Raw genomic sequence first — 26,377 nt, 5'->3', positions numbered from 1 at the left:
AGGATGAACCTATTATTATCTTAATGAGGCACAAAGCAAGATCTCAAAGATGCTAACATACACAGCACAGCTCTGTGACCAAGCTAATATAAATGTCCTTGGAGAATTTACACATTAGTGTCCTGACAGTTATCTTGTGTGTATTTCTATCAACCAGGGATTCTGTGGGTTTCTGCTATAGATTGTGTGTGTGTGTGTGTGTGTGTGTTTTTCTTTCTCTAATTCATCAGAAGAGAAATAGGAAAGTTGAGGAAAACACTTCTTTTCTGAGTTGAATAGCCATTTCTTTCCTATCATGTATGCTACATTTTTAAACATCCTGGATGCGAAACTTGAAATTACTATTACTCATTGTGTTTGCTATTTTAACATATTTTGACAAATGTCACCTCACAGAACACGGGAGTAGATGGTATTGGTGCCATCCAAGTAGCTCCTGAAGTTGGGAAGCTACAGGAAACCTGTGCGGTTCTTAGCTTTGGGAGATGTAGTTCTGCCTGAAAAATCTATTAAGTCCACTGGAGATTCATAACATTATTGCAGTGTTTCAGCTTCCAGAAACCTCTGGATTTACATGGGATATTCACTTTGCCCTAAAACTCTAAGTACCGGGAGAGTCTTGGTCGCGCTCCCCTTGCAGGGAACTGATGACTGGTTTCCTTCTGGCTTACTGGGAGATGTAGAGAAGGCAGGGAAAACTAAATATGTTGTCAAAGATGGGGTTGGGGGTGGGGTCGTGTCATGTCAAATGCGCGTTCAAGGGCTGCAAATGGTCTGCTTACCTCTCCCAGGGGAGACACGGGAGGCTTGTCCAGCCTTGAGTCAGGTTCTAGAACGTCCAATGCACTCGCCAAGGAACAAGAAAAACCACCCAAGCCCTAAAATCCCTCCAACCGTCTAGGCTCGTGCTCAGCCAGCTAGAAGTTCACGGCCAACTTTGAATTTCCTGAAATGAAGCAGGGCTCCCAAGCGCCTACATGTGGCCTAGCTTTCAGGGGCAGAGTCTGCCCAGGCTGGCAGGAGAGCGAGTCGCGGGGATCCTGGCTCGGCGATGCCAAGTTCGCCTCCGCTTTCCCACTCCCTGCCTTTCCTCGCTCGCACCTGCACGGTAGGGGCAACCACGGGGCGACGGGGCGCGCTCGGGGCGCCGCCGAGGACTCCGGAGCGGGAGCTCCCGCACCCGCGCGCGCCCGGCGCCGCCCGCCCGCCCGGAGGCCGGGGCTGCTGCGGGCGGGCGGGGAGGCGGGGGAGGGCGCGGGGGAAGCGCGGGGAGTCGGCGCGCGCGAGCGCGGCGCGCGGGGGTAGGCGGCTGCGGAGCGCGCGGGGCGCAGGGCGCGGAGTGGCCGGCAGGAGACGGCGGCGCGTGAGGCGGCTCCGGCAGCAGCGCCCGCCTGCATTTCCAGCGGGAGGCTGCGAGCGCAGTCCCGGCTCGCCGCAAGGTGAGGTGCGGGGAGGCGGCCGCCTGCCGGCGCGGGGCTGCTGCCCCCCGACCCCTGCGTGCTCGCGCGTGGGCGTGCGGTCTGCGGGGAGGGAGCCCCCCATGCCCCCCGCTCACCCCCAGACCCCGCTCGTCTCCTCCGCCGCGGCGCCCGCACCCCTCCGCTGACCCCGGCCCCCGCCCCCGGTTGTGTCTCCTCTCCCAGATGCTCAAGGTGTCCGCCGTGCTGTGCGTGTGTGCAGCGGCTTGGTGCAGTCAGGCTGCGGCCGGGGGGCGTTCGGACGGCGGTAATTTTCTGGATGATAAACAATGGCTCACCACCATCTCTCAGTATGACAAGGAAGTCGGACAGTGGAACAAATTCCGAGACGTGAGTGCTGCGCGCCCCCCTCACCCCACCGCCACGACCCCCCGTCCCCGGGCACGGCTGGGGTGGGGGAGTGGGCTCGGGCGGAGCGGGGCCGCTCTCCGCCGCCCCGCCGGGGAGAACTTGGCGGCGCCGGGCCGGGCCCGGCCGGCTGGGAGGGTGGGTGGGCGCCCAGCGCCCCCGCAGCCCCCCGAGGCTTGCAAAGTGCGGGCTGCACCTTCCCAACTTTTGAGTGCGATTCCGGGGCCCGGTAAATGCAGCGGATGCGCCGAAAGTCACCGGGGTCCATCCCCGCCGTGCACTGAGTGGTCCAGTGAGGGATTCGCAGGGAGAGGGACAGATGTAGGGGTTGACGGACGCCCGGCTCCCCGGGGGTGGGAAGGTGGTCAGTCCGCACCGGTCGGTCGGCAGAAGTTGAACTGCCCCCTCACGCCGTAAAAATCGCCGATCCGGTCCGAGTGTCATCCCGAACCCGTTCGCCAGGCTCTGGAACCCGGGCTCATTCCGAAGGGGAAGCTGGCAGGTGGGGCGGGGGTCGGCCAGGAAAGGGTTAAACGGTGGGCTTCCCCCCCCCCCCCCCAGCCCCAGCACCGGGGCGCTCCGTCCCGGGTTGTGCGGACCCCGCCGGGAGGCCCGCGGTGCGAACCCGGGACCGCGACGTCGCAGCCCCTCGGTCCCGCCACAGCCTGCCCCTCAGCTTGGAGCCTGGCGCCAGGGCTGGCGGCGCGGGTCCCCTGGACGCGCCCGGCTCCGAGGTCCCAGCCCCTCCGAGGGACACCCGCAGGCCCGACCCGGAGTCGGCCCGCGCCGCGGCACTGGGCACTGGCGGGGGTCTCCCGCGGGGTCCCGCTGCGGAGCCCCGCGCGCCTTAACTTCTCTCCTCCGCCCCGGCTCCCCCGCGACTTGGGGTCCCCCGGCCCCCCAGCCCTGCACTGGGCCAGGAAGTAGCCGACGAGCCCAGCCTGGGAGAGGGAATCCGCAGAAAATGGTCATTTTGACTTTAAGTGTAGGTGCAGCTGGTTGGTGCGTGGGCACCCAGGACGAACAATGATGAAATACTGAATGAGGGCTCTGTCTTAGAAACAAAGCAGAGCGTAGTTTTATTGCTAACTGGATGCTCTTATAAAGAAAAAAAAAAAACTCTTAGGCGTTTGTTTTGAATGTATATTAATATATATATTAAATATATGTATATATTTACAAAAAAGCTAGAGAGTGAGATATGTATGAACCTGGAGAGAATGTGTTCAGCATGCTCTCGGGCGGGGGGAACATTGAAAATTTTGTCAGTATTAGAACAATATTTCAAATTTCAAGTTTTTTTTTTTTTATTTCTTGGCTGTTGAAATGTTTTTTAAAAGGGAACTTTGGGCTTTCATCTTGAAAACATACTTTAAGATTTTAATGTGTTAGTGTTCTCTTACATTGCTTCAGTTACTTTGTTGAATTATTAAGAGTGACCGGTCCACACTTGGGCAGTTTGTGAATTTGTTTGGTTTAAAGTATTGAAAAAAGTTGAGTTGTTTACTGCAGAACTTAGTACTCTACAGTTTGTGCAGCCAAACTGTATAGAGACAGACTAGTGGGTTGTTACACCACTCATATTTTCAGATCTTCTTAAGTGATCTCTGGGGAAAATGGTATGCAAATGTAAATAAAGGACTTAGGAGATACTTGAAACAAATACGTTTTGAAATATCTGCAATATATGTGACTATAAAAATGATTTATCTGAAACGCTTATCTCGGTTCTCAGCGTTGCCGTTTCAGTAAGACAATTTCATTTTTATGAAGATGACTTTGGAGGTGGTGGAGAAATGAAGTGCTATCATTTTCCCCCTTGAGCCACCTGTTGCTTATTATTAATATGATAGAAGGCATGCTGAGAGCCTGGCATCTCAAATCCCACTACCGAGTAATTGATACAGAATCCATCCCAGAGTCATTAGCTTCATAATTTTTTGTGTACCTTCCAAGATGCTGTTTATCTTTTAGTTCCTTTTTCGATCAAACCAAATGATTGAAAGTAGACTGCATTGCCTGTGAAACTGCCTTGAAATGTTAAACCTGAGCATTTACCTAAAATAATGGATTTATGTACTCCGTCTGTATGAAGGCAAAGAAACAAGGAAATCTGAACCTCTCTGAGAAACAGTTTAGCTGAAGTACTTTTGCTTGGTCTTGTTCCATTAAAAAAGAATAGCTACTTTCATTTAGCAATAAAAGCTTCGGAAGATGCTTCAGCATAATTAATTCTGAAATTAGTACTTACCTTTTGTTTTTTGATTACATGCAAGTTTGAGTTGTCCCTTCTTTTGAATTCTATTTGAAAAGTCTCTTGAATGTTACTTGTTAATGCAACTCATTCTTATTTTGATAGAATGATTTTAAAAAATATGGTATAATTTATATGTGATATAGATATATAAATCTGTTTATTTATAAGAAATCTTTAGGAACAAAGATAGGAAGTGTTAGGTGAGACATGGTGGATTTAGAAATTACTGCTGCTAATGTCTTATTTCTTCAGTTTCCTCAGAACAAATCACAGAGAAATAGTAAAATCAAACACAAGTCTACAATAAGTATTGACATAGAAGAAACTTCAAATAATTTTCACCACTCCATACTAGAACCGTTCATTGAATAAAAAGTTAACTTTAGTTTTTCTCCAAAATGCACAGTGTATAACTATATATATTACATAGACATAGTTTTTATCCTTAGGAAAATTACTAACATTCTTGGTTATTTGTGTAAAGATTGTAGTAAAGCTTTTCATCTCCCAAATTCTAGTTGAGATTTTAATCTCCATGTTTTAATAGAATTTGACTTAATCTAAAAATATAGAGAAATCAGCACTTTGAAAAAGAAGTGCAGGAGGTAGAACCAGCATGGTATTTTCAAGCTATAAAGATATGATTTTTAAGATAAATCCAAAAAAGCCTTGTCAACAATTGGGATCTGTTGAGCAGATAACACTCGTTGTGTGCTACTTTCAATGATTCTAGCTCTTGTTAAGTTGTCTTAAAACCAAGAACTTGTGATTCCTCAGTGGGAGAAGTATGAGAGTACTACCGCCTTCTCCAAGGATAGGAGTGAAGGACTGTCTCATCACATTCCTGCATACGTCTTAGAATTGGAAACCATCATCATTTTGAGGAACCTGATCATTACCTCAGACGGCTCATATATTACATATTTCCAACATTTATATTTTATAAAATCTATTAAACCATGTCCTTTATCATGTAATAAATGAGTAGAAAATTTGGAAGTCAGTGAATTAATTGGCACTGTCTGATGTAATGCTGTCATCAGTCTTATTCTTATATATTTTTTACTTTCCTGAGGTACAAGTAGTAATTAAGAGTAGCAGAATAAGTAGAACAGGAGACACCCTTAAACACTGTGTGTTGGAAGCAATACTGTCACATAAAATGCTAGCAAAAGGAGCGATGATGGTCAGGCTAATTTTTAATAAATCATGTGATAAAATCAGGATTGTGGCAGTAAGTTGAAATTCAAGTAGTTCTGCATTAGATTTTTTTTTTTTCAATTAAAGTACCTGGCGCTCATTTGAACTTGGTTTTAAAAAATGGTTGCCATTATTGTTGCAAAACCCGCAATCAGCTTCAATTTACATTTATTCCCTAAGTGATTTTTAGTGCTCTTTAGATATATTGAAAGCACTAATAAAGCCCTACAATTTAACTTGCAAAATTTACCCTTAATGTAAGCTAAAGAATGTGTATAACATTGTAAAACTGAAAAAATACTGGTTGGTGTGTCTCAGAGAAAGTCAAGTTACTAGAGGCCTTTTCAAAAATCCTTGATTTGAGCAGTAGTGAGTAAACCTTTTTTAAACTGAATTGAATAGAAGTAAACCTTTCTTAACTTCCTTTTTTCGTTCTCTGTGCTGTTTTCATCTGAATTCAGGTTCCTGAGGGTACAGGTCATTTAAGGGATAATAATGGCTGATAGAGAGGGACATTTCCCGTCACTCCACAGAGGGCTGAAGGCTGCTGAGAGTCTATTAACTTTTACTGTTGTTGGAAAGTAAATAAAACAATTGGTTTCCATGCCTACTGCAAGGACAGCACTCTACTGCTTCCTAAGACATTAAAATTCAAACCAGGAGAATCTTCAAAGAATGTCCTCAGTATTGTTTAAGGTTGATGATGCAGCCTGATCATGTTTCTTGAGTAGTAGCATACCCTGAGCACTGTAGAATTCTCCCTTAGGCTACCTCAACAGGTGGCAGCACAGTTCACTCTTCTACTTTGCAAAGAATATGTGCCAAACATAAAATTAGAGGATTATTAATAATTTGGATAAGTTTAACAAAGTAACTGCTATTTTCTATAGCAGTTTCTATTTTCTAATCCTAATAATGGATACTCGATTCTTAAGAAAATGCACACTATCAGCGTTTCTTGTCATGGAACTTTGCTAACCGTGGTAATTATGTTTTATCATAGTTGAGATCATAAGCTTTTCTTGTAAATTCTTAATATTTAGTTCACTGCCTTAACATCAGTGTTTTTCTTTCTTTCTATTGCTTTATTTATTTGTGAAACAGGGAGCTCCCATCTGCTGGTTCAGTTTTCAGATACCCACAAGGGCTGGGGCTGAGCTGAGGTTGAAGGTAGTAGCCACCAACTGAATCCAGATCTCCTCTGTGGTTGATAGGAAGCCAGTTATTTGAGCTGTCATCTTCCTGCCACGATCCGAAATGACAGGAAGCTGGAGTTGGGAGCCAGAGCCTGGAATTAAACCCAGACACTCTGATGTGGGCTGCCTGTGTCTAGGTGCTAGGGCAAATGCCTATTCCTCTTTTGCTTCATTGATGATAATATACCATGTGCCTAGTACTTAACAAGTTGTTGACTATCCCAAGGTGCTTCAAAAAATTCATGGAAAAAAGAATTAGAAGATACATTGATTTTTGTGCAAAAATTGAAATCCATGCATACCATTTTCTTAATATTCATTTTACCTGAATAATTTGAAAGTCCTTGATACTGTTTGTATTTGCAGGTCACAGCAAGTGAGAATATAGAATGAAATAGCATTTATATGGGACTGCTATTCATATTGTTTAAATCAGGACATTTAATCAAGTGAGAGACAGTTGACTTCTGAAGTCAAGTAATAGTCTGACAATTGTGGGACCAGTGAGTACCCACAGTGCCAAGGGCTAGCCATTTGCAGCAACCTGAAGCATACCTTGTTGTCTGGGTCCTACTTTAGCTCTGATTGCCATATAACTTCTGCATTCCTATTTCTTTACGCTGCCATTGTCACCACTGCCATGCTCACTTGTCAGAGTGAAGATTGGCTTTGTCACGTCAGGTATCACATCACGAAGGAAGCCAGGTCAGAGGATGTACCCTTATTTGATAGTTTCTGGAGAGGGAACCTTGAGAGTGGTGGTATCACATTATGAGACTCCACTAGGGTGTTTGAACTGAATACAAAGTGTAGGAAATTTGCTGTGGGCTCAGTATCACTGAAATGATAGGGAAGTAGACAATCTTTTTAACTCCCCAGCTCTCATAACTTCTAGTGAATTAGTAGAAAAGTGCAGTGAAGTATGTTATATATTAATGTTAGCCGTCGCAAAACACACCAGACACCGGAGTAAGGGAAAGGGTTTATTGGGGAATACCCTACAGACCAGAGTGAAGGGGCGGCAAAGGAAAAAGAGAGAAAGAGAATATAAGAGAGAAACAGAGAGGAGAGGAGCTAGCAAGGAGAGAAGATAGAGCAGAGAAGAGGAGAGAGGAGAGCAGAGCCAAGAGAGAAGAACCAAGAGCCAAGAGACCAGAGGAGGAGGCTAGAGAGAGGAACCCAGAGAGAAGAGTCAAGAGATCCCGTGTGCAGGAACAGGCCCTTTTTAAACTTTGCTTGAGGGCAGGCAGGGAAGCAGGAGCAGGAATCCCATTAGGATGGGGGTGGAGCCTGGCTCAGGTAGCTGAGCCATGCAGCCACCTGGCTACAACTGCGCCAGTTTCCTAACAAAGTATAATGAGAAATAAATTATTCTCTGCATGTTTATGTCATATATATGTACATTTCTGTATTTGTAGGTGTATGCATAAATGTATTTGCATGGGGGTATTTTGAAATTCAGGAAAGATAAGTTTATTTTGGTAGAAAGAAATTGAGATCAACATATAGGTTTTTCATAGTAGGCAATTTCCATGAACTTCTTGAAGATCCCATAGATGCCTGTGTTTTAAAAGTTTTTGCACCAAAATAAACTTTTCGATTCATTTTCCATGAACATTCTGAAGTATGCTTGTATACATGTGTGTGTCTTCCAATAGCTAACAGGTGAAATAATCTGAATATCAAGACATGCATATGTTATACTAAAGATACTATATACCAGGGACTTCAAAAGGGGTGTGAAAAATCTGACAAAAAATGATAAAGATTTTGCATCAGCTTTCGAAAGTACCGCCCTTGTAATATGCTCCTATGTGTATTGTAGTTATTAGACTTAATATACTAAATAGAAAGCAAGTGCCGCACCATCACCTAGAACGTTATGATGTGTTAGGGTTCCCTCCCGCATCCCTTGTTGGGTTTTCTGCATCATACTTTCTGTGAGTGTGGCCTGTGTGCTTTCCTGCTTCTTACAGGAAATCAGCTTGTCTGGGATTGGATTATATCCTTAAACTTTGCAGTTGGATGTTCAAAAGGAACACTGTGTACTGTGGTAAAGCATTTATGTTCCTACTCTGACTGCTGGGTAAGACTACTGGGTTGGAAGCTTTTAGATCTCATGGTTCTGACTCGGTGACATTTTACCTCTTACTTTTTCATGATTGCATACTCTGGGTCAGAACTGTATTGTGTGTACTTATTTTTGTAGGCTTATCATTGAATCTTCAACACATACCACCTGACCCTTCTGAGTTCCTATAGTATTTACATGTCTTTTCCTGTTTATGAAATTCCTTTCATCTTTCTGTCTGCCGGTTTTTAGAGTTGGAGACCAACATGCAACTGTGAGCTCGCTACGGCTATAGGTTGGCTATAGGTTGTAGTCTCCCTTTGCTCCATACGGCAGTTTAGCTAGCATTAGCACAATAACTAGCTGGTAACTTGTATTAGAAAATAGGGGCCAGTGCTGTGGCGCAGCAGATTAAAACACTGACCTGAAGTGCTGGCATCCCATATGAATGCCGGTTCGAGACCTGGCTGCTCCTCTTCTGACCCAGCTCTCTGCTATGGCCTGGGAAAGCAGTAGAAGTCCTTGGGCCCCTGCACCCTCATGGGAGACCTGGAAGAAGCTTCTGGCTCCTGGCTTCGGATCGATGCAACTCCGGCCGTTGTGGCCATTTGGGGAGTGATCCAGTTTATGGAAGACCTCTCTGTCTCTATCTCTCTCTGTAACTCTTTCAAATAAATAAAATAAATCATTTTAAAAAATGAAAACATATGTATTAAATGAAGGAACATGATATTCAGTGCTGCCTCACCTGTTGTCAATATACTAGAGATAGAGGAAGATCCTGCAAAAGGGAGGCCTTGAACCAGAGTGCCTTCGTTAAGATAGAGGTCATTTCCCAACCATGCAACCAACAAGAGATGGCTGTCCAGGCCTGGGCTTTGAATGACTCCCTCAGCAGGGTTGTGCCTATATGGCCTTTCTATGAACAAGAAACATATAAGAGAAAGTCCAGGGCAGGCAGCTCACCCAACAAGTGCCCTTAAACTGGTCACACAGGACTTCTACTTGTATCCCCCAGTCCTCAATTTAGTTCCATGTCTACACTTAACCACAAGGGGAAATAACAAAATTTAATCCCTGGTGGAGAAGGATTAATTTCTAAAGAAAGAAGTCAATACCTGGTACTGGGAAAGAAATATAAAGAATATATTATATTGTATATTATATATAGAGAGAGAGAATATAGAGAACTATAATGTAGTAGACAACTACTACTTTACAGGGGAACTTTAAAACATTTATGGAAAAATGAATTAAAAGAAAGTTTTTGTGCAAATTGTTTTTGACATCCATGAAAATTTTTTTTGATAATACATATTTCCCAAAGACTTTCTGAAGACCGCCTTGTGCATATAGATTTCAAAATTTTGTATCAAAATGAATTTATCCTTTAATTCAGTTTTCTACACACATTTTAAAGTTCTGACATATTTGATCATGCTCCATCAGTCATCTAAATATCTCTTGAAGATGTTCTCAACCTCCATCCTGTGCCTACTGATAAAATTTTTTGTAGTCAGCAAATTGCCTTGCCTTCAGTTTTTTCCTCTTAATTTCATGTGAGCCCTCTGTCCTCAGCCCCATGAGAGAGGCTGAACAGGCAGGCAGCCTGCATAAAATTGGAGTGCCTGGTACCTAAGGGGGTGAGTCTAGGGGTTCAGTATGGGTGCAAGTGGTGGTGTGCTGGTTTCTAAGAGGAAGTGTTGGTCAGAACCCAGGGGTATCCAACAGGTTATCACAGGAGAGAGCCTGCCTCTGCTGACCAGCCCTGTTTTCCTCCAGGGAAAGCATTTAGCGTATCTTCTGTGAAAGTTTTTTCAGCTTTCAGTGTGGGGGTCAGAGTTTCCGAATGCCCTTGTGTGTCAGTAGTGATGAGTCGGGGGGAAGTAGAATTTACTTTTCACTTCCCTGAGGTGAAGGGACAGGATGCTGTCTTGCAGCCCAGGTTGTACTTCCTCTGAGAAAAGGAAAAGGGACAAATGTGCCAATTCCCGTTCACTGAAATATTGCTAGAGATCATGCCATTGCCAGGTTCATGCAGCTCCTGGTATGGAAGCAAAGCAAACAGTCTGTTTAGCAGTCCCATCTCTGGGGCAGTTAGACTTGCTGAGTGGCCCTTGTGCTTTCTGTTTGTTTCTTGACATCAGAGACGGATGGCAGCTTGAATGCCGAGTCTCTGGCCTGGATCCCAGGCAGCGCTGGGGGATGACACTGGTTGACTCTTGTTGTTTTGGAGAGATCCTTGATTCCTTCCTCCTTCATACGTGTCAAAACTTTACTAATGAGCCGAGGTGCCGGCCCATTTGTGTTTTCTTACTCATTAACAGCTCTTAGGTTAGTCATTAACAGCTGTTAGGTTAGTCATTACTGGCCACTCAGAACGGTTTTCTATCTTTTGAAATGTGACATTTGGTCTTTCAAAATCATCACTTTGACTGTCTTTGTTATCTGTGAGACCGAGAGGTGGATAATGCTTTGGGATGTTTATTAGGATTTATTGTCTTTACTACAGAATCCCAGTAACTTGATGAGTTTATCTTGAAGTCAGAATGAAAGGCCTCCAGTTGACTGTCCTGGTTGACTGCCTTACCGGCCAGTAGTCACGAGGCACACTCTGCTCAAAGGGTAATGTTTGTTGTTGTAGGGACACCACTACTGATAATAGCATGTTACTGCTATTTATACTAGTGAGCTTTCTGTGACATCTCAGCACAGTGCTAAATATCGTAGTTGGGCAGGAATGGCTGTTAGAAGGAATGTTAAAATATCCTTACACTAGCTATTGTTTGGTCAGGTGTCAGTGTGCCCATCTACAGTTGTGGTTGATTTCTTTCTTTTTTTTTTTTTCTTGATAGATTAAGCCCCTTCCACCCCCGCCCCAACTCACATGTGCACACATATTTTCAAAGCATATAAAACCTGGAAATGGAAAAGAAATTATTTGCTTCAAATAAACATTAGGAATTCATAAATTATTGTACATGATCACATGCACCTGTAATGTAAGCGAAATCCGTGTGGAATGGGTTCTGAGAGTCTTCCAGTCTGTATCTAGCAGATCACTTACTCTTTCATGTTGAATATCAAAGCATGATATAATGCTATTGACTTAGAAAAAATGAAGCCCTGTCATATATAAAGTAGGTTGGAATATAGCTAATCTTTTATATTTGGAAGGCCTTTCTATTCAGAATTTCATTTAAGAGATTAAATAGCATAATCATTGAACATGGATTCACTGCTTTGGAGTTTTGTAGCAAAAGAGCAAAACTAATTAGCTGCCAGACTAAGGAAAACACAGAATAAATTAAAATTCAATGATTTCTATATTTTATTCTTAGTGAAGCTAAATCATTTTGAACTTTTTAATGCTAAATTTTAAACTAAGTGCGATATGAAATAAGTGGGTATATGAAATATTCTCTGACAAAAATGAAAACCAGCATTTGTATTGAGCGTTCCAGGTGAATTTTGTGAGTTGATTCTCAGCAGAAGGACAAACTTATTTAGCTGGACTGAAAGAAGAGGGAGCAAAAATGTAACAACTTAATCTCATTTTCTGCAAATACATAAAACGTTACTGGGCATGTCTTCCTGAATATGGTGATATACTTACTATAGAGAGCTCCTAAAAATAGTAATTTGATGGCGCCTTAATCATAGCTCACTTTTATTTTCCTATCACCAAGCTACTTTGTGACTTTCAAAATATTTACACAGGGTGCTCTAGGCAGGGTATTCTGAAATATGAGCTCGCTAATTGCCTTGGCACATGGTATTAGCATCTGCTGAAGGATCAGTTTTGGAATATCAGGAGAATATTTATAGTCCTTTCATGGCATAGAGTAGAGTAGGGAATTATAGGAAACCTTCTAGTCTTTAGCAAGGCTGTCTGAGGTGCCCTTGGCAACATCTGATATTCTCCTCAAATGTCCCTCAGGCAGCCAGAGTCATCTAAAGTGAACATTCCCTGAGGCAAAGCTTTCTAGAACATTGTTTCAACAGCATTCACCTAGTGTTACCTGAGAAACCTTTCTTGGACATAAAAATATAGGGCTGAGATCTTATACTCTTTATTGTTTTGAAGAACTATTGTATTTACTGAAATTGAGTGAATTAAAAGCCCACTCCATGCTGATAACTTGGGAAGGTTCATTTGGAAGATGTAAAATTTGAAAGCAGTCCTAGGCAAAGGTACACATTTGTTTGTAGATCAATACATTGGGCATTTTGTCCCCAGAACTCCATGTTGATGAAAATGCTAACCCAGGACTGGAGTTTGGTGTAGCAGTTAAGTCACCTCTTGGGACGCCTACATCCCATTGTGGAGTGTCGGGTTTGTGTCCCAGCTACTCTGCTTCCCATCCAGTTTCCAGCTAATGTGCGCCCTGGGAGGCAGCAGATGATGTCTCAAAGTATTTGGATCTCTGTCATCCATATGTTAGCCCCAGATGGAGGTCCTGGTTCCTGGCTCAGCCCTGGCTGAGCCCAGACTGCTGCAGACATTTGGGGACTGAACCAGGGAAATCTGTTTCTTTGCATTTTTTTTAAAGATTGATTTATTTGAAAGTCAGAGTTACACAGAGAGAGAAGGAGAGGCAGATAAAGAGAGGTCTTCCATCCACTGTTCACTTCACAATTGGCCACAACGGCCTGAGCTGCACCGATCCGAAGCCAGGAGCCAGGAGCTTCCTCCAGGTCTCCCACACAGGTGCCGGGGCCCAGGGACGTGGGCCATTTTCCACTGCCTTTCCAGGCCACAGCAGAGAGCTGGGTCGGAAGTGGAGCAGCTGGGTCTTGAACTGGTGCTGATATGGGATGCAGGCACTACAGGTGGTGGCTTTACCTTCTATGCCACAGTGCCAGGCCCTCTGCATTTCAAATAAGATGAAAATGAATAAGCAAAAATGCTAATCCTACTTGTTAGTGTTATTGTTATTTATAATCAGAATCAAAAGAGTTCTCTTTTTAATCTACGCATTTCCTATATAAAAGTTTTGAAAACATGGGAAAAATGCCAATAGAGAATGACATATTTAACTTACACAGCATATCAATATTGTAGGAAAAGACATCCCACCTAGTCTTTGGAGATTAAAATGTATTTGAGAAAAAGAAGTTATTGGATGCATACAGTGCTTCAAATCTTTAAAGTGACTGACAACCACAAGTAGTTTATAGGGCAATGAATGAGATCTGGAAATCTAATTGAGAACTGTTTTGTTTGCTCTGAGTATCTGGAAGCCGCCTGGCTTTTGCTGCCGGAAGTCTTGCATTTGTTCTTGGAAGGAGGCCCGTTTATTTACATGCACTGTGTGCACTGATGTTTGGCTCAGGAAAAAGATTTGCATCAGCCTCAGTGGTGACAAAAGCACCCATGGCCCAGGTGTCTTGTGTGGCTACTGCTCTGGTCCTGCAAGGAAAGTAGCATAAAGTGTCAGAACTGCACTGAAGGCTGCATGTATTTGGCCTTGAACACAGGATCATTTTTGAGCTAACAGCGGTCCCTTGATCTCAGCTTCCTCTGCTCTGGGCTCCTGAATGACTTTCGAGTGTCCTTTGAACTCTAGTCTTGAATTCTCACAATAGGTTCTTTGTGTACAGTGCTCTTAATACGTGGTAAGTAGTTTATGATTTCTAAATGTACTTAAAATTGTTTTTAATTATTGGTCTTGGATGAAATCATTTCATTTTAACTTCTGTGCTGCTGAGGTAGACTGTGATGTTTCTTATTTGTATTTGTGCTTGAATGAAACCCTGGTGTATTGAAGTTTGTGGGTGTAACTTTTTATTTTACTTAAACAAAGTTGTATAAATACCTTTCTCCTAGATAGTGCAATAAAAATCTCAGCATCTCACTTTTCCAGAAATACAGCAATATTTGTATCACATTATAGGTCTGGAGTATGTGAAAATACCTATTTAGGACAGGCTTCTGAACTGGGGTTAAATTATCTTCATTCCCACATCCTTTCTTAAATAAACATTGGCTAAGCACTTAGAAGTCAAAATAAACTGTGTAAAGAACATATGCTAATAGAATGTGTGTTATGCAAATTTGAAATAGCATGCTTTCCAAATTTTGTAATATTTTAATATATTACAATTTTTCTGAAATAGCTTTGTAAATTAAAAGAATGGCTAGTTTAGAAGTTTCAAATAGTCTCTCTCTTTTTTTTTTTTTTTTTTTTTTTTTTTTGACAGGCAGAGTGGACAGAGAGAGAAAGAGACAGAGAGAAAGGTCTTCCTTTACCGTTGGTTCACCCTCCAATGGCTGCCGCGGCTGGCGCATCGCGCTGATCCAAAGCCAGGAGCCAGGTGCTTCTCCTGGTCTCCCATGGGGTGCAGGGCCCAAGCACCTGGGCCATCCTCCACTGCACTCCCTGGCCACAGCAGAGGGCTGGCCTGGAAGAGGGGCAACCGGGACAGAATCCGGAGCCCCGACCGGGACTAGAACCCGGTGTGCCAGCGCCGCAAGGCGGAGGATTAGCCTAGTGAGCCGCGGCGCCAGCCTCAAATAGTCTCTTTAAAAAATTTTATTTTCTTTTTGGAATTCAAATGCATTAATACAGTGCAAATAAAAACCAACATTAATTTCATCTTACATTGTTTAGTCAAGTTTTAAAAATACCGACCCATTGGAGTAAGGCAATTTGTATGTGTATGTTTAGTTTGACAAAATGTTTATTTCTACTCTCTGATCCTATTTAAATTTACTTTTAAGTTATCCCTAATGTTGTCATTCAATCAGGAGTATTAACTTCTGCAATATAATTAATAAAAAAGTTTCTATATTTATAAAACTGACTCTTTTCCAAAGCTAATCTTCTGAGCCAAAAGTCTTTAACATTGTGGGGTACAGAAACTCAGAACTCAAGGACAGCTATGATCACTTTATCCAGAAAATGTTTACATACACAAAACATGTTTTAAAATTCAGGTGACTCAAGGCTGGCGCTGTGGCATAGCCGGAAAAGCCATCACCTCCAATGCCTGCATCTTCACTTCCGATCCAGCTTTCTGCTATGGCGTGGGAAAGCAGTGGAAGATGGTCCAGCTTCTTGGGTCCCTGCTCCCCTGTGGGAGACCTGGAGGACGCTCTAGGCTACTGGCAGCCATTTGGGGGAGTGGACTAGTGGAAGGAAGACCCCCACCCCCGCCTCTGTAACTCTGCCTTTCAAATAAAATAAAAAAAATCTTAAAAAAAAAAAAACACATTCAGATGACTCATTGCTTCGCTGTGATCATCTGAAACATGGATATAGGTGCCTCTGCAAGGCAGCGATCACTGTGGAACAGAGGCTGTAGCTTGGAGCTGTGGGGATTTTTTGATGCTCTTGGGATTTTAGGAAATTTCTAATGGAAGTTGTCTTAGAGCCGTGCGTGCCTCCATTGTTCCCAGTCCAGGCCCTTGCCAGTCTTGTCAGGATCTCCTCTGCAGTATGTTTCAAAGCAAGACCCTTTGCTCTTCCGAGCCGCTCACTTAGACTGTGAGAAGTTACCCTCATGCTCCTGGTGACCTTCATGTTTCTAGACGATCTTCCCGTTTTTCTGTGAGCGTCGTGCTTTCAGACTTTTACCTGCCAGTGAGATCTATAGTGCTTATTGATCAAGTACGTTCTCCTACAGTGTAGCTCTCCTGTGTTGCTCCTCTGTTCAAGGCTTCCCATTCAGCATTTAATTTATTACGGAGTAGTACTGATCCCATTGCTACTGTAAGCTGCCATCCAAAAATTCCAGAGTAGAATTGCCTTGAGTGGGATAAATTGTAACCTGCACATAGTGGGACTGTTCTTATATTTTGTATAGGCATACTGGAGGGAGATTATATTCTCCTAAATATGTTAGAGTTAATGTAAGCCCCAAGGATATTGTAACACCTATTGGGAGGAGGGCTGTCAGAGGAGTCTGAAATGAGTCAGAGAAAATAGTTCTCAGAAAACTCTGACGGTGCCCCGGAAGGAGAATAATTCCTTCCAAGTTTGGTCTAGTGCTCTGTAACATGTAGAAGAAAAAAAAAAAATCCCTGTCTCCGAGTCTGTGTTCATGCAGCAAACATCTGATTTCCATGTAGCTCAGACTCGGGGAGATCATGCACCGGGCTTTCTGACATGCTGTTTCTGCTGTCAGAACCAGGTTTCTTCCTGAGGCTTCGGGGCCGGAGGCCAGGTCCTAGGTGGTGGTAAATTTATCAAGGTAACGCCACGGTGTGAGCTTCTTGGTTGGTAGCCAGGATCTTTCTGGTGCAGACAGAGATCTCCAGGAGATTTCTGTTCAAATGTCAGCACCAAATAGCATTCGGTTTTCCTGTCCTCAAATCCAAAACCCCTTAGCTACCTCCTCCAAACCATATTTACTTCCCTCTGTCCTGCATTCTTTACCAATCAAATTGAATTCTTACCTGTATTTTTGCTACATTTTCTGCTTTCTCTGTGTGGCTTACTCACTGTGAGCCTTTCATCCAGAAGGGAAGAGACCAAGGCCCTACTATTTATAACTTCCCTAATATTTCTCATTTTTGATGGCCCATTTCATATTCTCTTTTTCCCAAGACTCCTGCCATGATTTCCATGGTCAAATGCAACATTTCTTTTCCTTGAACCCCTGAAGCTTTTTTGAAACATTTGTGTTTGCTCAGAGGATTATGCTCCTTTTTTTCTTCATCTTCTTTCTTTTCTCCAAGAAATCTTTTATCTACAGAATACAAACTTCATGCTTTTCATAATGTAACATTAGGAATTGAATGGATGTTACCACCATACCTGCCCTTCCACCCATACTCCCAGCCCTCTTCCTCTTCCCTCTGCTATTCCCATTCTTATTTTTTAATAAAACCTATTTTCAATTAACTTTATACACATATGATTAACTCTATACTAAGTAAAGAGTTCAACAAATTTTATGGAAAAAAAGCTATTCCTCAATTGTCAAGACATTTGCATCTTGAAGTGTTAATTTCACTTCTATAGATTATCTTTAAGGTGCATTATTAGTTATCACAGATGAGGGGGAGCATATGGTATTTGTGGTGTCTTTTGGATCCCCTATAAATTGAATCATGTTACCAGCAAATAGGGATAGTTTGGCTTCCTCCTTTCCAATTTGTATCCCTTTGATTTCTTTTCTTGCCTTACGGCTCTGGCTAAAATTTCCAGGACTATATTGAGTAGCAGTGGTAAGAGTGGGCATCTTTGTCTGATTCCAGAAGTCAGTGGGGATGCTCCAACTTTTCCCCATTCAATAGGACTCTGGCTGTGGGTTTGTCATAAATTGCCTTGATTCTGTTTAGGATTGTTCCTTCTATACCCAATTTGCTTAGAGTTTTCATCATGAAAGGGTGTTGTATTTTGTCAAATGCTTTCTCTGCATCTATTGGGATGATAATACATTTTTTTGTTCCTTAGTTAGTTCATGTGATGTATCATATTGAGTTTTGAATGCTGAACCATCTCTTGCATACCAGAGATAAATCCAACTTGGTCCAGGTAAATGATCTTTCTGATATGTTGCTGGATTCGATTGGCTAGTATTTTGTTAAGGGTTTTTGCATCTATGTATTGCATCTAAGTATTCCCTCCCTTTCAATTGTTTTGAATAACTTGAGAAGAATTGGGATGGTGAGGCCATCTGGTCCTGGACTTTTCTTTGCTAGGAGGGTCTTTATTACTGATTCAATTTCTGTCTTTGTTATTGATCTGTTTTGGTTTTCTTTGTCTTCATGACTCAATTTAGGTGCGTTGTATGTGTCTGGGAATCTATCTATTTCTTCTAGGTTTCCTGATTTGTAGCATGCAGCTCTTTGTAGTAATTTCTAATGATTCTTTTTATTTCTGTGGTGTCTGTTGTTACATTTCCTTTTTCATCTCTAATTTTATTGATTTGGGTCTTTACCCTCTTTTTTTTGGTTAGTTGGGACAATGGTGTGTCAATTTGTTTATTTTTTCAAAAAAATAGCTATTCATTTGGCTGATGTTTTGTATTTTTTTGTTTCAATTTTGTTTATTTCTTCTCTAATTTAATTATTTCTTTTCTCCTACTAGTTATAGGTTTGGTTTTCTGTTGTTTTTCTAGGTCCTTGAGATGCATTGATAGCTTATTTATTTGGGTACCTTTCCGATTTCTTGATGTAGGCACCAGTTTCTATAAACTTCCCTCTCATTACTGCTTTTGCTGTATCCTGTAAGTTTTGATATGTTATATTGTCATCTTTATTTGTTTCCAGTAATTTTTTTGTTTTCTCTTTTGATTTCTTCTATAATGCACTGTTCATTCAGGAGCATGTAGTTCAGTCTCCATGTGTTTGTGTATGTTCTGGGGATTACTGAGTTGTTTCTAGCGTCTGAGTGCAGCAGGAACACCCACCAAGCAAGTTCATGTACAGATGAGTGAACAGGGATGTGACTGGTTCTTTTCTGATTACATGTGGAGTTGGCATAATTTTCCTGTTACTTATTTTCATTTTATTTAAATGCTGGAGGGAGGGAGGAAGAGACAGACTGACACACACACACACACACACACTGTTTGACTCCCCAAATGCCCACATCAGCTGGGGTTGTGTCAGGTGGAAGGCAGGAGCCTAGAACTCAGTCTGAGTTTTCCAGGTGGGTACAGGGATCCCAGTACTTGAGCCATCACCTGTTGTCTCCCAAAGTGCACATGAGCAGGGAACTGGAATTGGGAAACAGAGGCCCTCCAGTGTGGGATGAAGGCTACGCAAGCAGCATCTAAACCACCAAGCCAAATGTCTATCCCTGGTGTTGACAGAGATATCAAAACTCTGGTTAACACTATTAGCTGATTGCACAACATTTAATCTTATTTTCCCTTAGGGTTTTCATTGAGCCTGTCAGTTAAGGAACATATGTTCATTTCCAATTTCAGACCATCTTTCTGAGATACCTGATTTAGCAATTAAATGCTCAGCTAATATACAAGAACATTGTTTCTTTTGCCACCAAGTTTGAACTGTACTGTGGGGTTAATATAAAAGAAAAAATATTAACAAAAATTTGCCATGTCATATGTGACACATTTTTGCTCTTCCAAGCAGCCAACTCCTGATCTATAATTACTATAAAAATGTCAACGGTAGGCTGCTGGATTTCTGCCACAAGTCATCACAGACATTAGCCACCCCCAGGCAATCTTTCACAGGCAGAGAAAGGGTTGTCACTGCCTGTCTTCTTCTACCTTCAAACTTTCTAAAAATGAGAGTCTTAAGTAAGAAGCACCATTGATGACCTACTGTTAAAACTCAAAAATGATTTATTTATTCTCTGATAATATTAGAGAAAAATGAAATTTATAGACTTTCTGAAAGATGATCTGCTGAAAGGTAACTCTTTAACTTGATTTCATAATAAAACATATTTAATGTCAAGAATAATCATTTGGGAAACACCTATTAAAAAGACACAGTTTGGGGCCAGCGTAGTGGCGCAGTAGGTTAATCCTCCGTCTGGAGTGCAGGCATCCCATATGGGTGCCGGTTCTAATCCCAGCTGCTCCACTTCAAATCCAGCTCCCTGTTGTGGCCTGGGAAAGCAGCAGAATATGGTCCAAGTCCTTGGGTCCCTGCGCCCATGTGGGAGACCGGAAAGAAGCACATGGCTCCTGGCTTCGGGTTGGCACAGCTCCAGCCATTGCAGCCATTTGGGGAGTGAACCAACGGAAGGAAGACCTTTCTCTCTGTCCTTCCCTCTCACTGTAACTCTACCTCTCAAATAAAATAAATAAAATCTTTCAATAAAGACACAGTTTATCCGAGATATATTACATAGCTTGAAGTTTTACCATATGAATTAAGCAAAATACAGGTTTTGATTACTACAAATGCCATTGAATTCATAATTCGCCACAAAACCTTTTTCTTCTTTTTTCCTTGTAATCTTATATTGTTATACACTCAGTTTGGAGAACTTAGAGTACTAGAGTCAGACAGATGGACTTATAATCCATGATATGGACTGAACTTATTTTTAAAGGGTAATGACAACTACTATTTGTTGACATTTTATTCAACTATATAATGCAGTAGGAACAACAAATACAATACCAGAAATCTGCTATATAGTGGATGATTTCATCCTGTTATACTTTCTATTTCTTAAAACATTTTCTAAAGTTACTTCTTGGAAGGGAGCCTTAGCCAATTTAATGGACGGTACATCTATACTCATAAAATCAAAAGCAGAAATGAGGCCTTTGAGAACATAATTTGAGATTAAATCATATACTCCAATTGCTTGAATATTACCATAGCATTTTACAAGTGTAAGATTAGAGTGTTTCAGTTTTCATCATAGTGAAAAATTAAGATATTTAAATCATACCATCTTGTTACAATGCAGAAGATTACCAAATCTACCATGGAATGCTACCTTGAAGTTTACCAATTTTTACGGTGACTGCTTATGAACATTGTCATATGACATTTTATACTTACTACTCTTTTGTAGTACTTCAAAGATTCAAGAATTAAATGCATCATTTCTTATGATTTACGAATCTGACCTTAATAATGTAAGGTAGCTGAATTTAGTTATATGAAAGCAGTTATGTTTTGATTGTTACTGAAATTGATCATGAGGAAAACGAGATTTCTGTTCTTTCATTATGCTTAAATAAATATTTCTGGCATTTTGTTCAACACTTAGTATCAACTGATACTATAAAAAAGTCACAATAAAATAGAGATGTTCTGCTTAATATTTAATGTTTCTATGTTTTTGAGAGAGTTATTTAATAGTGTAACTTAGAATTTTTTTTCACAGCCTACCTTTAATGAACATGAATGAAACAGAATAAATATTTAATATCCTCATATAAATGACAGAAATTTTATTAACATAATTACAATGCTTGAATAAATTATGGTAGGTCTTTATGACAATGACTCCGTATAACACAGAACTGCATTTAATTAATTTCACAAATGCAGTAATAAATCTAAGTTGTAAACTGATTTTTTTAAAAAAGATTTATTATTTATTTGAAAGTCAGAATTATAGAGAGAAATGGAGAGACAGACAGAGAAACCATCCATCCACTGGTTCACTCCCCAGATGCCCACAATGGCCAGGGTTGAGCCAGGGAAAAGCCAGGGGCCTCGGGTTTCTTCAAGGTATTCCATGTGGGCGGAAGACCCAAACACTTGGCCCATCTTCTGCTGCTTTTTCAGGCACATTAGCAGGGAGCTAGATCGGAAGTGGAGCATCTGGACATGAACCAGTGTCCCCATGGGATGCCAGAGTCCCAGGTGGCATCTTTACCTACTACTATGCCACAACATTTGCCCCCAAACAGTGAATTTTATGTCAAGGGTAAACTAAAGTATTGTCATGTTTTAGTGGCTGAGTATATTTTAAACCACTATAGGAGGACAGCGCTATTTCCCGAGCAAGGAGCTGAGACCTGTGGGAGCAGCATCACTACTTACTTTGCCATCAGTGAGCACAGACTGATGCCAGGCCATCTATGCAAAACCTGAGTGACTGAAGTGCGTGCCGCTGAGAGCACTGAAGTGGTTGTTCTAGAACAGCTGAAAATGCTCAGGTATAGATTAGGCTGCGGCATCATTGCTTGTAGGCAGTGGTGATAGCCAAACCAAGCATTTTAAGATGGTTCTTGGATTTATCTGGGCTAATGCTCTGTGTTTTAATTTGTGTTGCATGTTGTCACATGTCTTAAAAAATAAGTTACTCGTGTCATTAAATATCTTGAGTTTCTCAAGATTTCTATTACTCTAAAGATTTCTAATGAGTTTATGTAAACGAATGGGAAAAAAGGTGTTTTATCAGTTTTGAAACGACTCTAGATGGATTTTGACTTGAGAGAGTTTGCTATTTTATACTGTGATCTGTTGCGTGAAGAAAGGAGTCCCTTGGTTGTTGACTGATTTACATCAAATAGTTTTCTAGGCAATGGTTGCTCTTTGTGGAAGCAATTGGGAGAGAAGAATGATTAGTTTAAGTTGAGGTGGTTAAAACTGCTTTAATACAGTTATATATCCATAGTTAAGAGGTAGTAGACTGTCTAGCTTTTTTTTAAGTTAGATAAACAAAATAACAGCTTTAGTAAAAACTCGAAATAAGGATTACTCAGATTATAGTGCCTAGAAAAGGAGCAGAAAACACTTTGAACTTGCTTTTGTTATGCATCACCAGTTTTTAAAAATGCTGTAATGTAGTATCATTGTCATTGCTTAACAAAGAAGGCAGAGCAACAGAAAATGGTGGTTGTAGATTAGTCTGATACTAGAGTAAGTGTGTTTATATTGGCTATTGTGTGGCAGCTTTAAGAACCTGTAAATAGTAATGAAACTATATGTTGAAGTCTCTGTGTTACAGAATGATCTGCATAGCCTAGCATGAGAAAGTTGTTTAATTAAACCACTGAGTCCAAGTATGCTATTGCCTGTTGTCAAAATGAAAAGGATTATATTTATTACATTTTAATGTGCATATTTCATAATTTTTTAAAGGTCATTTTTAAAATGAAATATGTTTTTTAAATGTTAGATAGACAATATGGTTTTTTGTTTGTTTTGTTTTCTGCAAACTGTCAATAAATAAGTATAAAGATAAGAACAATCCTAATACGCTTTACAGAAGACAGAGCATTTAATCTATCTTAACTGTATGAAAAGCTGATTTGATTGACTGTACTAAGTTGCTTGTTAAGACTTAGTGTTAAACCTCTATTCATTAGTGGTCCATTAAAAATCCATTCAAAGCAGTCTCAAAATGCAGAGCGTATACTTGGTCTTTGACAAAAATCTAAGACAATATTAGTGGTTGGCTCATTAGATTAGATGAACAAATATTTACATTTATTTAGAGAAACATGATTTAAAATTAATTTAATTAAAAATTAAAGATAGAATTGGTCTCATTTCCTAAGATCATTATCCACATCAGACGAAGAGATGCTAAGCATCAAAGTATGGTGTCTTCATTATTGGAGGGGTTGTATGTGAGGCCTGGCATGGCTCTTTAGCTCCTGAGCTACAAATAATGCTTACGTAAGAAAAACCTTCTTTTCATACAGTTTTAGAAAGAGAAACATAATAATTTCTAAGAAGCAGCAGTTTTACAGTTTGTACTATTTTCTGAGATACTGATCAAACATGAATGAATCTGGTTTTTTTTGGAGATTCTTAGAATCCGTTATTCCTGAAGAGATAGGTGCCTGGTTTTGAAAGTTCTTTTTTAAGTTCTGCATCATTAGCATCTTAAGAAAGTCAAAGCCTGAAGTTATTGATCTGATTGACTGCTGCGCTGGATTCCGTCAGCCCAAGTAAAACCAGAAAACGCTTCAACACACAGTAACAGCAAGGAACCCTATTACAGTTCATAAACATAGTGAGATGTCATTTATTTGGTTCAATACACTGTAATCTTCTGTTGAATATTGGGAGCTTAGATCTGGATGCTATAAAGAATGGCTTTTATGGTGTTATATTATCTTGGTGTAAGACCTCCTGAGTTTGAACACTGAAGAGATACTGCTGAATGAACCTGGGTGAGTTATAGTCTGTCCTAAGTATCTGACTTTGTAAAAGGGAGATGATGTTAACACCCCCATCATAGTATGCAGGAGTGTGATGTCTTAGTACATATGACATTCGTAGTTCATGTTGTCATATGTTAAGTGTATAATATATGTTAATCATATTTTGTTCAGATCATTACCCATAACTTATTATTTTGATTTATAATCTGTTGACCTTTTACAAAAATAATTGTTTTTTGACAACTAAACCAAACTTAGATTAAGCATGTTGTCTGAAATTTGAAGATCTGGAATTTTTTTAATACATTAGAAGTATATATTCAATGACTGAGAAGTATGATCAGATGTTAAGTTAAAGTAAATATATCTAAAAAAAAACATTCCTTTTTATTTTTATTTTATTTTATTTTTTTTGACAGGCAGAGTAGACAGTGAGACAGAGAGACAGAGAGAAAGGTCTTCCTTTGCCGTTGGCTCACCCTCCAATGGCCGGCATGGCCGGCGCACTGCAGCCAGTGCCCTGCACTGATCCGAAGCCAGGAGCCAGGTGCTTCCTCCTGGTCTCCCATGGAGGTGCAGGGAACCCGGTGTGCTGGCGCCACTAGGCGGAGGATTAGCCTAGTGAGCCACAGCGCCGGCTAAAAGAAGCATTCTTTACTAACCTGTTTGCTTGGGAGATAATTACATAACTATAATACTCAGTTATTTAGCCATTAAAAGAGAACAATACTTGTTCTTTCTAAAAATGAGAGGCCATTTGGGGGATGAACCAATGGAAGGAAGACCTTTCTCTCTGACTCTCTCTCTCACTGTCTAACTCTGCTTGTCAAAAATAAAATAAAATAAAAATGAGAGGATTATTATAAACTTCAGATGATTAAATGTACCTGAAAACTGGAAGATAAATTGTTAAAATATTGTATCTTTTCATAAACAGATGTTCATTTGTTTATAAATCTGATCTCTTTGCTAAATACAAACATTTCTATTTACAAAATCTATAGTAATCATTTTGACTAAAATATATATCAAAATGAAGAGGAAATGCTGCTTTATCTTAATCACATGCACTATTTATTACCTTTGCCCAAGACATACCATCTTCTCTCTGAAGAATCCTTGGAATAGTTGTAAAGGTTGACATGATGACGAATGATGAGACTGCAATGTGACAAGGGAAGCAGATAAGTACATGCAAATTACATCTGCAGGGGGAGGTGATTCAGGGAAGGCCTGGCAGAGTCCATGACACTTAATCTGAGTTTTGATGGATGAGTAGAGTGTGCTGTTTGGACAACTGGAAGAAAGCAAACCTGAGAGGGATTTGCATGTGTGAAGGTAGAGAAGTGTGCAAGGACATGGCATGTTGAATAGCTGTACAGAAATTAAGTGTGGCATAAATGAAGATTAAATGATAGGGACTCATGGGAGATGGGACTGTAAAGTATAAGGTCTGGAATGGGAGGGCATCCTGATGCTCTCATTTGAAGGCTACAACCTGCTAAGCAGATTGTCCTTTGTAAACAGTGGAAGGTTCTTACGATTACCACTCATGACAGCTGCCCGAATAATTTTGATGGATGTCCATGAAATCAGAGGAGGCTCTCCCGTTCAGAACAGCTTGTGATTCCTGCTCCACTGCTCCATATGCAATATGAAATAAAAATAAGAGTGTGAAACTCCTATGAGGGATTTCAGCAAAGTTCTGTCTCCCTCCACCATGATGTCTGCTTTGCTTTGATTCTTCCAAAGTATAGAAAGTCTAAAAATCTCTATAATTTTTTTTTGTTTTCTTCTTTTAAAAAAAGATCCACTTACAAAGGGAGAAGCAGAGAAAGCTATCTTCCATCCACTGCTTCACTTCCTAGTTGGCAGATCAGACCAAAGTCAGCAGCTTCATCCAAGTCTCCCACATGGGCGGCAGGGGCCCAAGCACTTGGGCCATCTTCCACTGCTCTCCCAGGCCATTAGCAGGCAGCTGGATCAGAAGAGGAACAGCTGGGACATGAACTGGTGCCTCTGTGGGATATTGGCATCATAGGTGGTGACTTTATCCAGTGTGCCACAACACCACCTCCCTGTTTTCTTTTTTAAAAACTGTTTGGGGGGTTTTAGTTTGCTAGACTTCTCAGTTAATGTGCCATCTCAGGCCATTTGTTTCTAAATGATTGGTTTCCCAAGTAATGACTTGGGAAAACATTCACATTTTGTACTCTGTCTACTTAAGGGAGAGAATGAGGACTGGAATGATGTCTTAATCCAGATAGCATTAACAGGAAATCTGCAAGAACACTGGGGTATTTTGAACATA

At 41.1% G+C, this 26,377-nt stretch overlaps 1 protein-coding gene across 5 annotated transcripts in view; it reads left to right on the top strand.

Moving 5' to 3' along the window:
• Positions 1 to 906: 906 nt before the first annotated feature.
• The window catches only part of SPOCK3 (SPARC (osteonectin), cwcv and kazal like domains proteoglycan 3), a 488,449-nt gene continuing 462,978 nt past the window's right edge, over positions 907 to 26,377 (top strand). The window contains exons 1-2 of one of the 5 annotated variants that reach the window (XM_070048215.2): positions 907 to 1,108; positions 1,644 to 1,808. In XM_070048215.2, the coding sequence (XP_069904316.1) occupies positions 1,052 to 1,108; positions 1,644 to 1,808 (222 nt within the window). In that variant the 5' untranslated portion in view covers positions 907 to 1,051. Of the gene's footprint in view, positions 1,109 to 1,297; positions 1,440 to 1,643; positions 1,809 to 26,377 lie in introns of those variants that run through there. The other 4 variants (XM_070048217.2, XM_070048219.2, XM_070048216.2 and 1 more) reach the window with 4 other exon arrangements.

Source organism: Oryctolagus cuniculus, chromosome 8 (assembly GCF_051225735.1).
Source record: "Oryctolagus cuniculus isolate XC-2025 breed Fujian yellow rabbit chromosome 8, ASM5122573v1, whole genome shotgun sequence".
NCBI classification, from domain to species: Eukaryota; Metazoa; Chordata; class Mammalia; order Lagomorpha; family Leporidae; genus Oryctolagus; species Oryctolagus cuniculus.
Note: the sequence above shows the minus strand (reverse complement) of the source record. Positions and strands in the feature narration are given on the sequence as shown.